Source organism: Hypanus sabinus, chromosome 4 (genome assembly GCF_030144855.1).
Source record: "Hypanus sabinus isolate sHypSab1 chromosome 4, sHypSab1.hap1, whole genome shotgun sequence".
Lineage (NCBI taxonomy): Eukaryota > Metazoa > Chordata > Chondrichthyes > Myliobatiformes > Dasyatidae > Hypanus > Hypanus sabinus.
Genome location: NC_082709.1, coordinates 104,061,379 through 104,074,611, shown reverse-complemented (window position 1 = coordinate 104,074,611; position 13,233 = coordinate 104,061,379). Strand labels below are relative to the sequence as shown.

Genomic DNA, 13,233 nt, shown 5'->3' with positions numbered 1-13,233 from the left:
TAATGGCCAGAACACGTCATCTAGATCTGTCAAGGAAAACATCTTTGCTTCATGTGTTGCGCTCATCTTTCAGATCGACATCTTTATTCAGTGGGATTGGGTTCAACAAATTTATGAAGGGACTTTACTGAGTCCTGATACAACTTGGCTATTTTTCGTCTTCTCTCTTGGGCCACAGCATCTACTGTTATCACGGTTAGCTTCTTGACTCTGTTATTACCCTTGAAAAGCACTCATTTCAAACCAGACACAATCTGACCCTCCTGGGCAGCCAGTTGTGATGGGGCAGCCCTGTTAAGGTGCTTGAGGACATGATATTCTTGAACCTGATCCCAGATTTTTGATGTGAGAAATAATCTCAAGAATGATTTTGCCCAGAATACTGAGGCAACCAAGAATCTGAATGTGATTTACTGCAGCAAAGTGGTTGTTGCAATCTACTGCATCACAAAGGCAGTCACAATTTTTAAAAATCCACCTTTGTTATCAAACACTGGCTATCTACTTTGGCAATGGTTGCCACAATCTTGTACAGAATACAGGAATAGACTTCATACAGAGTCAGGAATTTAGACATTTGTTGTGGCAGTCCAGCTTCCATGTTGTTTGAAGAATGAAGAAGGCTTTGCGGTAAAGAGTTGCCACAAGTATTATGATACTTAATCATCCTTCTTGAGACCATCTGAAGAGTAAATCATAAGCAACTTGTATCTCATTGGTGGTGGCTATTTTTCCTTATTGCTCACAAAACTGAGGACAGCCTTTGCTTTTGATAGTACAGGAATTGCAATTTCTAGAGTGTTCTTAATGTAAGGTATAATAGCACAGAGTTGGACTGATGACAATCTCATTAATCCTTTTACCACATAATCATTGCTGGGAGAACATTGCACCATGTCTTTCAATCTAACTAAAATTGTCCTCAGCCTATGGTAACCACAAAATTTTATCAATTTTGTTTGCTTTCCTAAGATGAATACTCTGAGTGAAGCTGAGCTAATGAGAGTCTCAGCCACCGGCTGCCTAATGAGGCTGAGATTGCCAGAGTGCTTGGTATTTGGGGACCAGACATATAGCCAGAGCTTGTGACTGCAAATGAGGATGTATCCAGGCTGTTGATGGCAAATGGTAAAACCCTGGGATATTTTGTTGTGAGTGTTTTCATAATGATTAACTAGTCTCTTGAACAGAGCCAATCAGAAGCAGTTATTTTGTTGCCTGGTACCTGGAAGATTTCAGGTTCCTGATTTGTATAACACTGCAGCAAAGTTAAAGGATAAAGGAAATCGTCATTTGTCTCTAGCTCTGGAGAAGCAGCCTGTCACCCTGCTGCATAGTGACCTCCAATATTTGAGTTCCAAGTGTGTACATACTTTGAGGAGTAACACTTCAAGATCATTCAGAAATTAACTTTTCATTTATTTAAATGATATTTCTTATGAGCATCAGATTAGGATGAATTTGGGTGTGGGGTGTGCATGTGCAAGCGATAGAACTAGGATGTTGGTTGAAGATGAGAAGAGATACTTCGAGATTGGGAGTCATAGAAAAGTACAGCACAGAAACAAGCCCTTCAGCCCATCTAGTCTGGCAGTACCATTTAAACTGCCTACTCCCATCAACTTGTACAGGGGCCATAGCTCTCCTTACCCCTACCATCCATATACCTATTCAAACTTCTCTTAAATGGTGAAATTGAGCTTGCATGCATCACTTGAGATGACAGATCATTCCATGATCTCAGGACCCTCTGAGTGAAGAAGTTTCCCCTCATGTTCCCCTTAAATTTTTCACCCTTAACCCATGAACTTTAGGCAGATAATGGATCAATATATAGGGTGGTCATTTCTCTAAATTAAATCAATTCATACGTTACACTTCCTCCCTCTTAGTAGATTAATGTAACATAAACTCGAATATATGCAAAATGTCCAATTTCCCTTTCATAAACCCATAGTCCAAATAAATTGCTTGCACAATAACAGTCCATAACTAACTCGCAGTTCTATGGATTCAGTCTTTTGGGTGGTGCACTGTTGCTTTCAGAATAGCGCCTCTGTACCTGTGGAGTGGCATCAGGTTTGGTAGGTGTCTTGCATAGGACAATGTTCTTGGTTTCCCTTGTCACATTATTGTCAGTGACATCATTACTGAGAGGCAAGTCTGGTGACTGTAACGTGTCTGTCTTCTTGGATGCAATCGACTTAGGTGTGTTCTTTGGTTGAGCATCCAGTATTTGGTCCATGTGACATCTCCATGTCTGATCTCCAACATCCACTGTGTACACCTGTGGTCCAATTCTTGTAGCTATCCTACTAATGTCCACTTGTCTTCTCGGTAATCACACGCTAGGACTTCCTGTCTAATCTCAAAGTTGCTTGCTGCTTCACTTGACAACTGGCCAAACTGCTTATACTGTAATTCCCTCCAGAGGTCTGGTTTTAGAAAGTCTATGCAAGGTTTCAGATTCCTGTTCATGAACAACATTGCAGGTGCTTGATTTGTTGTTGCATGAACAGAATTCTAATACGCAAAAAGTAGTTGTCAACTTTGTGCTGTAGAGAAATGTCCTCCTTGTCCATCACTTTAATGGACTTCTTGAAGGTTTGGATAAACTTTTTAGCTGACACATTTGTTGCTGAGAGCTGACTTGAAATGTCTGATGCCATTTTACTTCATGAACATTTGGAATTGTGATATTTATTGTGGTCTGTTGTCACTCACAGTTTGTTCTGGTAAGCCATTTCTGGCGAAGGTAGCCCTCAGAGCAGAGACAGTCTTTGCTGAAGTGGTTGACTTCGTTGGTATAACCTCTGGTCACTTTGAATGAGCATCCACAGCAATCAGAATCATGGAGTCCATGAATGGCCTAGCAAAGTCAATGTTTATTCTTTGCCATAGTGATGACAGCCACTCCCAAGGGTGTTATGGTGTCTGTTGGGGTGCATTTTGAACTTTTTGGCAACCTGGCCAAGTTTTGGTCAAGTTTTCAATCTGTTTATCTACTCCTGGCCACCACACGTAGATTTAGGTAAGCTTTTTCATCTTGACTGTACCTATTCTTCATTATTGCAGATTTTCTAATACTCTGATGTACAGTTAAAAGGGAATCGCAACACGAGATCCACACATCAGTGTTCTTTGACGTTGTCTTGTCTTGCTGAGAACTCTGGAAACATAAGGTTACCATGAGCTGACCATCTTTGCATGATGATTTCATAGACTTCTGACAATGTCGGGTCATTCCTTGTTTCCCTTTGTATTTCGGAATTTGTTATCAGCAACTAGTCTACCAATATGGTGTAGAACACTTTTGCTGGGTCACAGTATGTTGCCAATAGTGGAAGATGCAACAAGCCATCAACATTGCTGTGCTGTTTGGTGCCCTTAAACTCTATGTCATAAGAGTGGGCTCCTAGGAATAGTGCCCAATGTTATAACTGGGTAGCAGTCATTACTGGAATTTCCTTCCTCGGATTTAAAATGGACTCAAGGGGCTGGTGGTCTGTCACAAGTATAAACTTTTGTCCGTAGAGGTAGTAGTGGAACTTCTTTATACTTCTTTATACCCCATACTGGACCAAGGGCATTTTGTATTTTGCACTCGTCATTGATCTTGAAGCAAATGCAATTGGACATTCAGATCCAGCTTACATAATATGAGACAAAATGACTCCAGTGCCATAAAGAGATGCATCACACACCAGTCTTATGGGCAGGGATGGATCATAATGGGTGGGCAGTTCATCAGATGTTATTAGTCTTCTTATTTCCTTGGATGTCCTTTCATTCTTTCCCACTTTGCTCCTGTTTGTAATAGTGCATAATAGCTTGTAATGGATGCAACACTGTAGCAATATCTGGGAGAAACCGGTGGTAGTAGTTTACAAGGCCCAAGTATGTCCTGAGTTTACTGATTTGGCTGCTTGTAGCACTGCTTCAGTCTTCTCTTGTGACTTATGTAAGCCATGCTTGTCAATGACACGACCACAATGAGATTTCATTCTTCAAAAAGAAGAAGAAGAAGATTTCCCTCTCGTTGCATGTAGACCATGCTCACTCAACCTGATAAGCATTTTACGAAGGTTCTGGAGGTGCTCTTCACCATCAAGGTAACATTGTGTTCCTGAGATATCTTGGAGCACTTGGTTCATTGCTCTTTGCCAAATTGCTGGAGCTGATTGACGCCAAAGGCAAGGTGATTATACTGAAGCAGTCCCTTGAGAGTGTTGATTGTGAGGAACTTCCTGCTTGATCCTTCAATCTCCATTAGCAGGTAGGCTCGTGACAAGACAATCTTTGAAAACCTCTCCCTGCCTATCAAAGATGCAAAAATGTCTTCTATTTGTGGCAGGAGATAATGCACAATACACAGCACCAGGTTGATGCTCACCTTGAGATTCCATGTATGCGAACGGTTCTTGCCTTCCCTTTCTTGATCACTGGGGCAATGGGCATGGTCCAAATGCTCCACTCAGCCTTGGAGAGAATTCCAGATACCTCCAAGCTCAACAGTTCAGCATCCACTTTAGAACATGATGTGTAAGGCACTGTACATGCTTTATGAAATCATGGTGTTGCTGTTTCATTCAGTTCAATTCTGGCCTCCATGCCTTTGAGTTTACCAATCCTCTTCTCAAACACCTTCTCATTAGCAGTACGTAGCTGTGCCAGTCTCTGGTTAGTGCTAGCATTTGGACTGCTGTTGCCTGTTGATGTCTCACTGAGAGCTTTGATTGAGTGCCAGTCCAGTTAGATTTTTCTGAAACATTCACGTTCAAAAAGTGCTGACCCTCCTCTTTTCAATACATAAAGCTCTAACTGTTGTGTTTGGCCTCCATACGTCACCTTTACTTTCAGTTTACCTTTGGGTGACACTTTTTTCTCTATGTTGTCTTTAGCATCACCAAGGTCTTCTCTAATAGTATCGTAGAAAATAATCGATTGTAGTTAGCCTCTAGAATTGTGGACAAAGCTGATGCTGTATCCGTCTCCATTTTCAGTTTTACACCAAGCACATCTACCAGATAATTTTATGATCTGCTTCAGTTATGCTACACAGTTCTAAGCATGACAGTGCACCTTTGTCAGACTCTATGTTCTCTGATTCTGTATTACATTTGGTAACTTTATGCATTTGCTTAGTTTTATGTTTGGGACTGTTTCACTCGGTTGTGCTTTTGTCTATTTTACATGTTCTATCCCTCTGACCTTCTTTGTTACACTTTCTACAGATTTTATCCTTGAACCAACAGTCATTTGCATTATGGGAGAATTTGCCATACTGATAACATCTTTGGCTTTTTGTACCATTCAGGGACATTTTCTGCATTTCACATTGTAACCTCCTTTTCTGTAGTTCTGCTGCAGTCTCTAACAATATTGCAGTGGTCAATGCCTGTTTTAAGGTTAGGTCTCTTTCTGGTAGTAGCCTCATTTGAGTGCTTTGACTATACATGTCTGTCCCTTAATGCATCAGAAAGTCTATCTCTAAAGTCAAAAGAATTGGGAATGTTTGCACAGTTCTGCAATGTATTTAGAAATACTTTCATCTTTTGACTGCTTCCTTTTGTAAAATCTAAATTTTTCAGTTATTACCAGCAGTTTAGGGCTCAAGTGACTTTGTAACCATTGTAACAATTTAATCAAGCATCTTGCTTGCTGGCTTTGCTGGGTTACTAAGTTGCAAAAGAGACTAAATGCTTGGGCCCATTGAACTAAGAAGCATAGTGGCTTTCTTTGGGTGGGTGGGAGGGAGGGGGAAAAAAAAGAGAGATCAATACCTAGAGCTAAAGGGGTGTGTGTGATTGCTCTAAAGGAAGTAGATCCATGCATTACTGCAATACAAGGTGCTGTTATAGATGACAAATACACCCATCTCTGTTTGTGTTAAATGTGTGATGTGTTATACTTCATACTTTTTAACCTCACTGAATAGTGCATGTGCAAGCAGATAAGATATAGTTTGTAATTTGGCATTATGTTAAGCGTAGATATCGTGGGCTGAAAGACCTATCCCTCTTCTGTAATGTTCTGCATTTTATAAAACAAATGATTAAAAATGAATTTCTGACCCTTTATGTTCATGTTGCCATGCACCCAAGGCACATGAGCTTGGATCTCATTTAAATGAATGGCAGTTTGCCGTGAATTTTCATCAAACTTTTTTTTTGCATTTGTTGTGGTTTTGTTTTGGCTTGCTGCTAACATGCTACATTCCAAACAGGAACATACAAAAGAAGAGCTGGATGTGTGGAAGATCGTACGGGTTAGTGAGGACTTCAGGGTTATAGCCCTAGGCCTACCAGTACCAAGGTATCCTGGGAATCCTCTGGATCCTCCTCTTCGTTCAAGATTTCAAGCCAGAGACATTTATTGTCTACCTTTTAAGGTAATTCTGACATATCCATGTGATGGTTCTTTAAGTGACCTTATGATGACTTTTTCTGTTAGACACAAATAGAATAATTATGAATAATTATCCATAACTAGCTAAAATTCCTTCCTTCACTTTACACGAATTAGAACATTGAGTAGGTTTTCTCACCAAAGCATACAGCATAGAAATGGGACCATTGATCCACCAAATCCATGACAACTGCCAAGCAGCCATTTACACTAATCCTATTTATTTTGCCCCTTATTCCCATCAATATCTTCCATATTCTACCACTCATCCATGATTGGCCAATTTACAGTGGTCAATAAATCTACTGGCCTGCATGTTTTGGAAATGATTGAGAGGGAAGTAGGAACAATCAGCAGGAATGTAAAGCTGTTGACCCTCTCCACCACCTAGCATCCAATATAGCATGGCATATGTTCGCTTTCCTTCTCCTTCCTGAAGTCAACAATCAGCTCATTACTTTTCTGTTATTGTGTGAGAGGTGATTGTTTTGCAACACCACTCATAGAGTAGCTCGCTCATAAACTGACTCATTACCACCTGTAATTTGTCCAAAAGTAGTGATGTCAGCGAATTTGAAAACAACATTGGAGCAATGCCTAGCCACACAGTCATGTTTGTATGGAGAACAGAGCAGGGGCTAGGTACGCAGCTTTGAGGTGCACCTGTCTTGATGGTCAGTGAGGAGGAAATGTTATTACCAACCATCACTGATTGAAGTCTGACAATGAGGAAGTCAAGTATCCAGTTGCAGAGCGAGGTGGATGGTGGGTGTCCTTGATGATCAGTGCTGTGACACCACTCCTTGCAGATGAGCTCAGTGATGGGAGGGTTTTACCTGTGATGAACTGAACTGTATCCACTACTTTTTGTAGGATTTTCCATTCAAGGACATTGGCATTTCCATATCAGGCCATGATGCAACTGTTTTTAGAAGCTTGTCAAAATTTTGGATGATATGTGAAATCTTCGCAAACTTCTAAGAAAGTAGAGGCACTGTGGTACTGTACCCAAAACAGAATCCCTGAAATGATTAGACTGAGGAATTTCAAGTTATTAAAGTTATTGACTCTCTCCACTTCTAATCTGCTGATGAGGACTGGCTCATGGACCTCCGATTTCTTCCTCTTGGAGTCAATAATCAGCTCTTTAGCTTTACTGATGTTAATTGAGAGGTGGTTGTTGTGGCATAATTCAACTGGATTTTTTGTCTGGTTCATCACCATCTTTGATTTGTCCATCATCAAGAAAGTTAAATATGTCACCAGAGCTGTACTTTGCCTCATACTCATAAGTATAAAGCAATTAGAATAGGAGACTAAGTAAACTGCCTTGTGGTGACCTGTGTTGATGGTGACTGCAGAGGAGATGTTGCCAATCTGATCTGAGTAGGGTCTGCAAGTAAGGAAATCAGAGAACCTGTTGCATAAGGAGATATTAAGGCCTAGGCCTCGGAGGTTATTGATTAGTTTGAGGGGATGATAGTGTTGAATGAAGAGTTGTAGTCAATGCAGAGCATTCTCTTGGATGCATTTTCACTGTCCAAATGTTTAAATGCTGAGTAAAGAGCCAATGAATTAGCATCTGCTGTTGAACTGTTATGACGTTAAGCACATTGAACTGGATCCAAGTTGCTCGTTATGCAGGAGTTGATATGTTCCAGCACCAGACTCCCAAAGCACTTCAACACAGTGTATGTAAGTGCTGCAGGACAATAGTCATTGAAGTAGATTACCATGTTCTTCTTAGGCACTGGTATAATTGAAGCCTGCTTGAAGCAGGTGCGTACCTCAGACTGCTGAGGTTAAAGTTATCAGCAAACACTAGAGCCAGTTGCTTACTGCAGGTCTTCAGTACTCGCCTGGGCCTGATGCTTTCTGTTGGTTTACTCTCTTGAAGATGCTCTCACGTTGGCCTCAGAGACTGAAAACACAGGGTCGTTGGAGACTTTGGGAGTTCATGAAGGTGCCTCCATGTTCTGTAGGTCAAAGCAAGCATAATAAGCATTGAGCATATCTGAGAGTGAAATCTCATTATGTTCAAACCCTGCCATATCTGTCGACTATCCTTCTGTGATACAAGTTTAGTCTTGAGTTACCATTTTGCATGTGGGTTGACTTTCCGAGATCATACGTGGACCTCTTATAGTTTCCTCATAAGACCTAAATGCAACTGATTTAGCCCTCAGCAGATTATGGATCTTTTAGTTCATCTAGGGCTTCTGGTTGGGGAAGACTGAATGACTTTGTATGGACACATGTGTACTCAAGTGTCTTTATAAATTGTGTGACAGCCATGACATGTTTAATCAGATCCTCTCATGAGTCATTTAACATGGCCCAGTCCACCAACTTAAGGCAATCCTGTAGCTACTCCTTGTCTCCTATGACCACCTCTCTGTTGTCCTGACCTCTGGTGCCTCACTCTTTAGCCTTTGCCAGTATCCAGGTAGGAGACAGCTAGATGATCAGATTTCCTGAAACACAGTTTAGGGCTGAAAGGATAGGTATTCCTGATCATTTTTGTAACATTGGTCAATTGTGTTGGGAGCCATAGTGCTGCAGGCGATATGTTGATGATAATTGGGCAAATATTTCTTCAAGCATACCTGATTGAAGTACACGTCAATAATGTTCACTGTCTCTTGTTTGCTAATCATCATCATCATAGCTTGTCACACCAGACAGCCAGCTACTCTAGTGCTGTTTGGTTGATGTTGAGCAGGTCAGTGTCAGCTAAATCCGGTGAGAGTGGGCAGTTGCGCAGAACATGTCCAATGTTCTGCACCCTTTTGCCACACTCACAGGATTCGCTGGTCTTCAAACCCCGCTTCACCATATTGTCTGCTGTCCTACAAACTCCCGCTCTCGCTCTGTTGAGAGTGTGCCACTTCTGTCTGTCAAGCAGTGCCCCATCTGGCAACATTTCTGTGGGGTCTTGCACCGTATTGTTTGGTGGGGTTCTGGCTTCTGTTTGTTGCCAGAGGTCAATCCCGTATGTTTGGGGGGATGTTCTGTGCAGTAGTTCCTCCACTGTAGCAAAGCTTTTCCTCGATTTTAGGCAGTTCGAAACTGGCACATGATGATGTAGTGGGTGCCGTGGATCAGAGTTCTGTTTACCTGTTTCAATTTTTATTGTAATGTGTCTTCGGATCTCTGGGAGAGCAATGCCTGCAAGCCTGTAAATTATGTTAGTGGGTGTGGGATGCAGTATGCCTGTGATTATTCAGCAGGCTTTGTTAAGCAACAGGTCTATTTTCTTCACATAGGCTGATCTGCCCCACACAGGTGCACAGTATTCTGCAGGTGCATAGCAGAGTGCTTGGGCAGTTGATCTAAGTCTGTGAGCATTAGCTCCCCATTTCGTGCCTGCTAATTTTTTCAAGAGAGAATTGCAAGAGCCAACTTTCCCTTGGAGTTTTTGGATGTGGGTGGCAAATGAGAGCATCCTATCCGGTGTCACACCCAGGTAAATTGGAGGATGGTGTTCGAGCTCCTTCCCACTCCAGAAGATCTTGAGTTTCAGAGCTGCTTCTTGATTCCACAGGTGGATTGCACCCACTTGAGGTTTTGATGGATTTGGGTTCAGAGACCATTCTTCATAATACTGCTTCATTGCTTTGAGGACTGCTGTAAGTCGTACTTCAACTTCTTGGAAGGAGTTAGCTTGTTTTGCGGTACATAAGTCGTCTGCATAGAAAAACCTGCGTGTGTTAGGAAAGGTTGGTTGGTCCTTTGTGTAAACATTAAATAGTAGAGGTGTCAGGACTGATCACTGTGGTAGTCTGTTTTTCGTGGACACCACCTACTCTTAATTCCATTCATTTCTACATAAAATCTACTATTTTCTAGGAGGCGTCTTATTACTTTGACTGTGGTTTCGTTCTTTAACATTTTAGATCATTTCAGTAGAAGACCTCTGTGATTCACATTGTCGTATGCTGCAGTTGAGTCGACGAATACTGCCCCTGTAATTTGTCGCATTTCAAAGCCATCCTCAATATACTGGGTTAAGTTCAGGACTTGACCGCAGCAAGAGTGGCCTGACCTAAACCTGGCTGGGTCTGGTGCTAGAAGATCTTCGACTAAGGGGGATATTCTTTTCAGTATGAGTCTCTTGTTGTTTATAGAGGGTACAGAGCAAGGAAATTGGTCTGTAATTTTTAGGAATGTTGGGGTCTTTATTGGGTTTTAGGAGAACAACAACTTTGGCTCTTCTCCAACTTTTAGGCATTTTTAATGATCTTAGGCAACAGTTTAAAAGGGACAGAAGCCAGTGGAGTGCTTTAGGTCCAAGATGTTTAAGGAATTCATTAAGAATCTCATCTATGCCAGCAGCTTTGTTGGATTTTAGCTGTGATACTTCATCCTTTAGTTCTTCTTGGGTGAGAGGTGGGAAGTTGTTATTCCCGTTTGAGAGAGCTGACTCCATCTCCACAACAGACAAGATCTCCCGGTTGCTACCCACTTCAACATTCCCATTCGGATAGGTCTATACATGGCCTCTTCTATGCCATGATGAGGCCAAACTCAGGTTGGAGGAGCAACACCTCATATACTGTCTGGGTAGTCTCCAGCCCCTTGGCATGAACATTGAATTCTCCAACTTCCGGTAATTCCCTCCCTCTCCCTTTCCCCCATCCCAGTTTCACTCTGCCTCCTCTTCCAGCTGTCTATCACCTCTCTCATGATTCTGCCTTCTTCTACTACACATAGTGCTATCCCCTTACGTTTCTTCTTCACCTTTCCTGCCTATCCCCTCCCTGCTTCCCCTCCCCCACCCCTTGATCTTTCCTCTTACTGGTTTTTCACCTGGTACCTACCGGCTTTCTCCTTCCCACCCTCCCCTCATCTTCTTTATAGGGCCCCTGCCCCTTCCCTCTTTAGTGCTGATGAAGCGTCTCGATCCAAAACGTTGACTGCTTGTTTCCACAGATGCTGACCAACCTGCTGAGTTCCTCCAAAGTGTTGTACATGTTGCTCCATCTTCTGATGTTGCTTTTTCTTTTGCCTCCATTCCTTGTTATGTGGTTGACCATTCAGTATTAGTTGCTGGGCAACCTGATTGGGTATTACAACAGCAATTCTCTGTGGTGGTCTATTGTCTGAGTTGAGTTTCCTAACAGTTGCCCATCCCTTCTTACTGTTCTTGGTCATGTCTGTGTTTTCTATCAGTTCCTGCCAACGCTGTAGTCTCTGTTGGCTCAGTAGGGACAGAACTGACTCTCCCATTTCAATTGTGTCTTGACCAAACAGGTCTTGGTTGTATAAGTTAACATACTCATCATAACTTAGCTTGATATCACTTGTTTGCTAATTATGGCACACAATACATTGAGTGCTTGGTTAAGATCTGCCTTTGGCAGTATGTAAACTGGCAGAATCATGGAGAAAGGTTGGCACTTAATAATCAGACGTTCCACATCAGGAGAACAAGAGTATGATAAGACTGTTATGTCTGAGCACTAAGCAGAACTTATCGTGAAACAGAGACCCCCACCTCATGCCGTGTCTGAAACAACAGTTCAGTCCATCTGTTGAATCGAGAAGCCCTCGGGTTGGACCACTGTGTGTCTCTGTGAAATAGAAAATGCAGCAATATCTCATTAGCTCTGAATGCAACAACCTTGCCCTTAGGTCCTCTGTCTTGCAACGGTAGGCAGATTAGAGCAGATTCAAGTCCCCTCTGAGGAAAGAGTTCAGTTCCACCATAACTAATCTCTTCATTGAGGTTCATTGACTACTACACGATTGTCATTGAGGCAGCTCACCATGATCTTCCTGGGCACCAGTACAATAGATGGCTCTTTGAAGCAGATGAAAATCTCAGATCACAGTAGCAATGGGTAGCATATATCCAAATTCTCTAGCTAGTTGTTTTGCATACATCCATAGTGCTTAGCAAACTGTGGCATCTGGGCCAGACATCTTGCATGGATTCACTCTTACACTCTTTTCAAGAACGCTTAGACCTCGGCCTCAGAGATTGAAATTAAAGGGTCATTCAGAGACGGGGATTCGCGTTGGTGTGTCATAGTTTTTCCTATGAAAGTGCTTTAAAACTATTGAGGGTTGATGAGTCAATTGCCACTTATACAAGGTATCTTACCTTGTACAAAGTTACTTATTGTGCAAGTCTGCCAGAACATCCAAGCATGTATCTCTGATTCAAATTTAGCCTGGAATTTCCTCCTTATGCTTGCAATGGCCTTCTGGAGATCATACGTGGATTTATTACATGACCCTAGGTCACCACACCTGAACACCACAGATATGGCCCTAAGTAGATCATGAATCTTGTGGTTTATCCATTCTCTTCCATAGGGGAAGAATTGGAATGTTTTTGTGAGTACAGACTTGTTCTCATATGTCCTTATTAAGTCTGTGACACTATTCATTTAAGTCTGCTGACAAATCCTTCAACATGCAGTCAACTCAAAGCAATCAAAGAATGAGAGAAGGAGAAGAATGTGGCTGGAAGAAAATCAGGTCGAAATAAGAATGGGAAAAAATAATGTTGATTGAAAGTAGTAGGGAAAGGAGGATTAAAATCAAGGAGATAGAAAGTTGGCAGAAATCTTGAGTCAGATGGTGGTAATTTGTTGTCGAATGCCTTATTACTTGTTATCAAGTACTAGCCACAGGTGTAGTATGTGTGGAATTTCTTTTTTATGGATTTTTTTGGGGGGAGGGTTTAGGAAGAGGGCAGTCTTGGTTTATGTGAGAGGAGTGTGAGGGTTTCAAATTAAAAATTATATCAAGTAAATTTTTATCTGGACTTATGAAATGTATGTACTTGAGAACGCAGTAAGTATCTAATTTATAAAT

The 13,233-nt window shown here is 41.7% G+C and overlaps 1 protein-coding gene across 1 annotated transcript in view; it reads left to right on the top strand.

Annotated features, from left to right (window-relative positions):
• The window catches only part of vwa8 (von Willebrand factor A domain containing 8), a 476,539-nt gene that overhangs the window by 149,008 nt on the left and 314,298 nt on the right, over nucleotides 1–13,233 (top strand). The window contains exon 6 of the mRNA XM_059967797.1: nucleotides 6,227–6,391. Coding sequence (XP_059823780.1) covers nucleotides 6,227–6,391 — 165 coding nt within the window. The remainder of the gene's footprint in view (nucleotides 1–6,226; nucleotides 6,392–13,233) is intronic.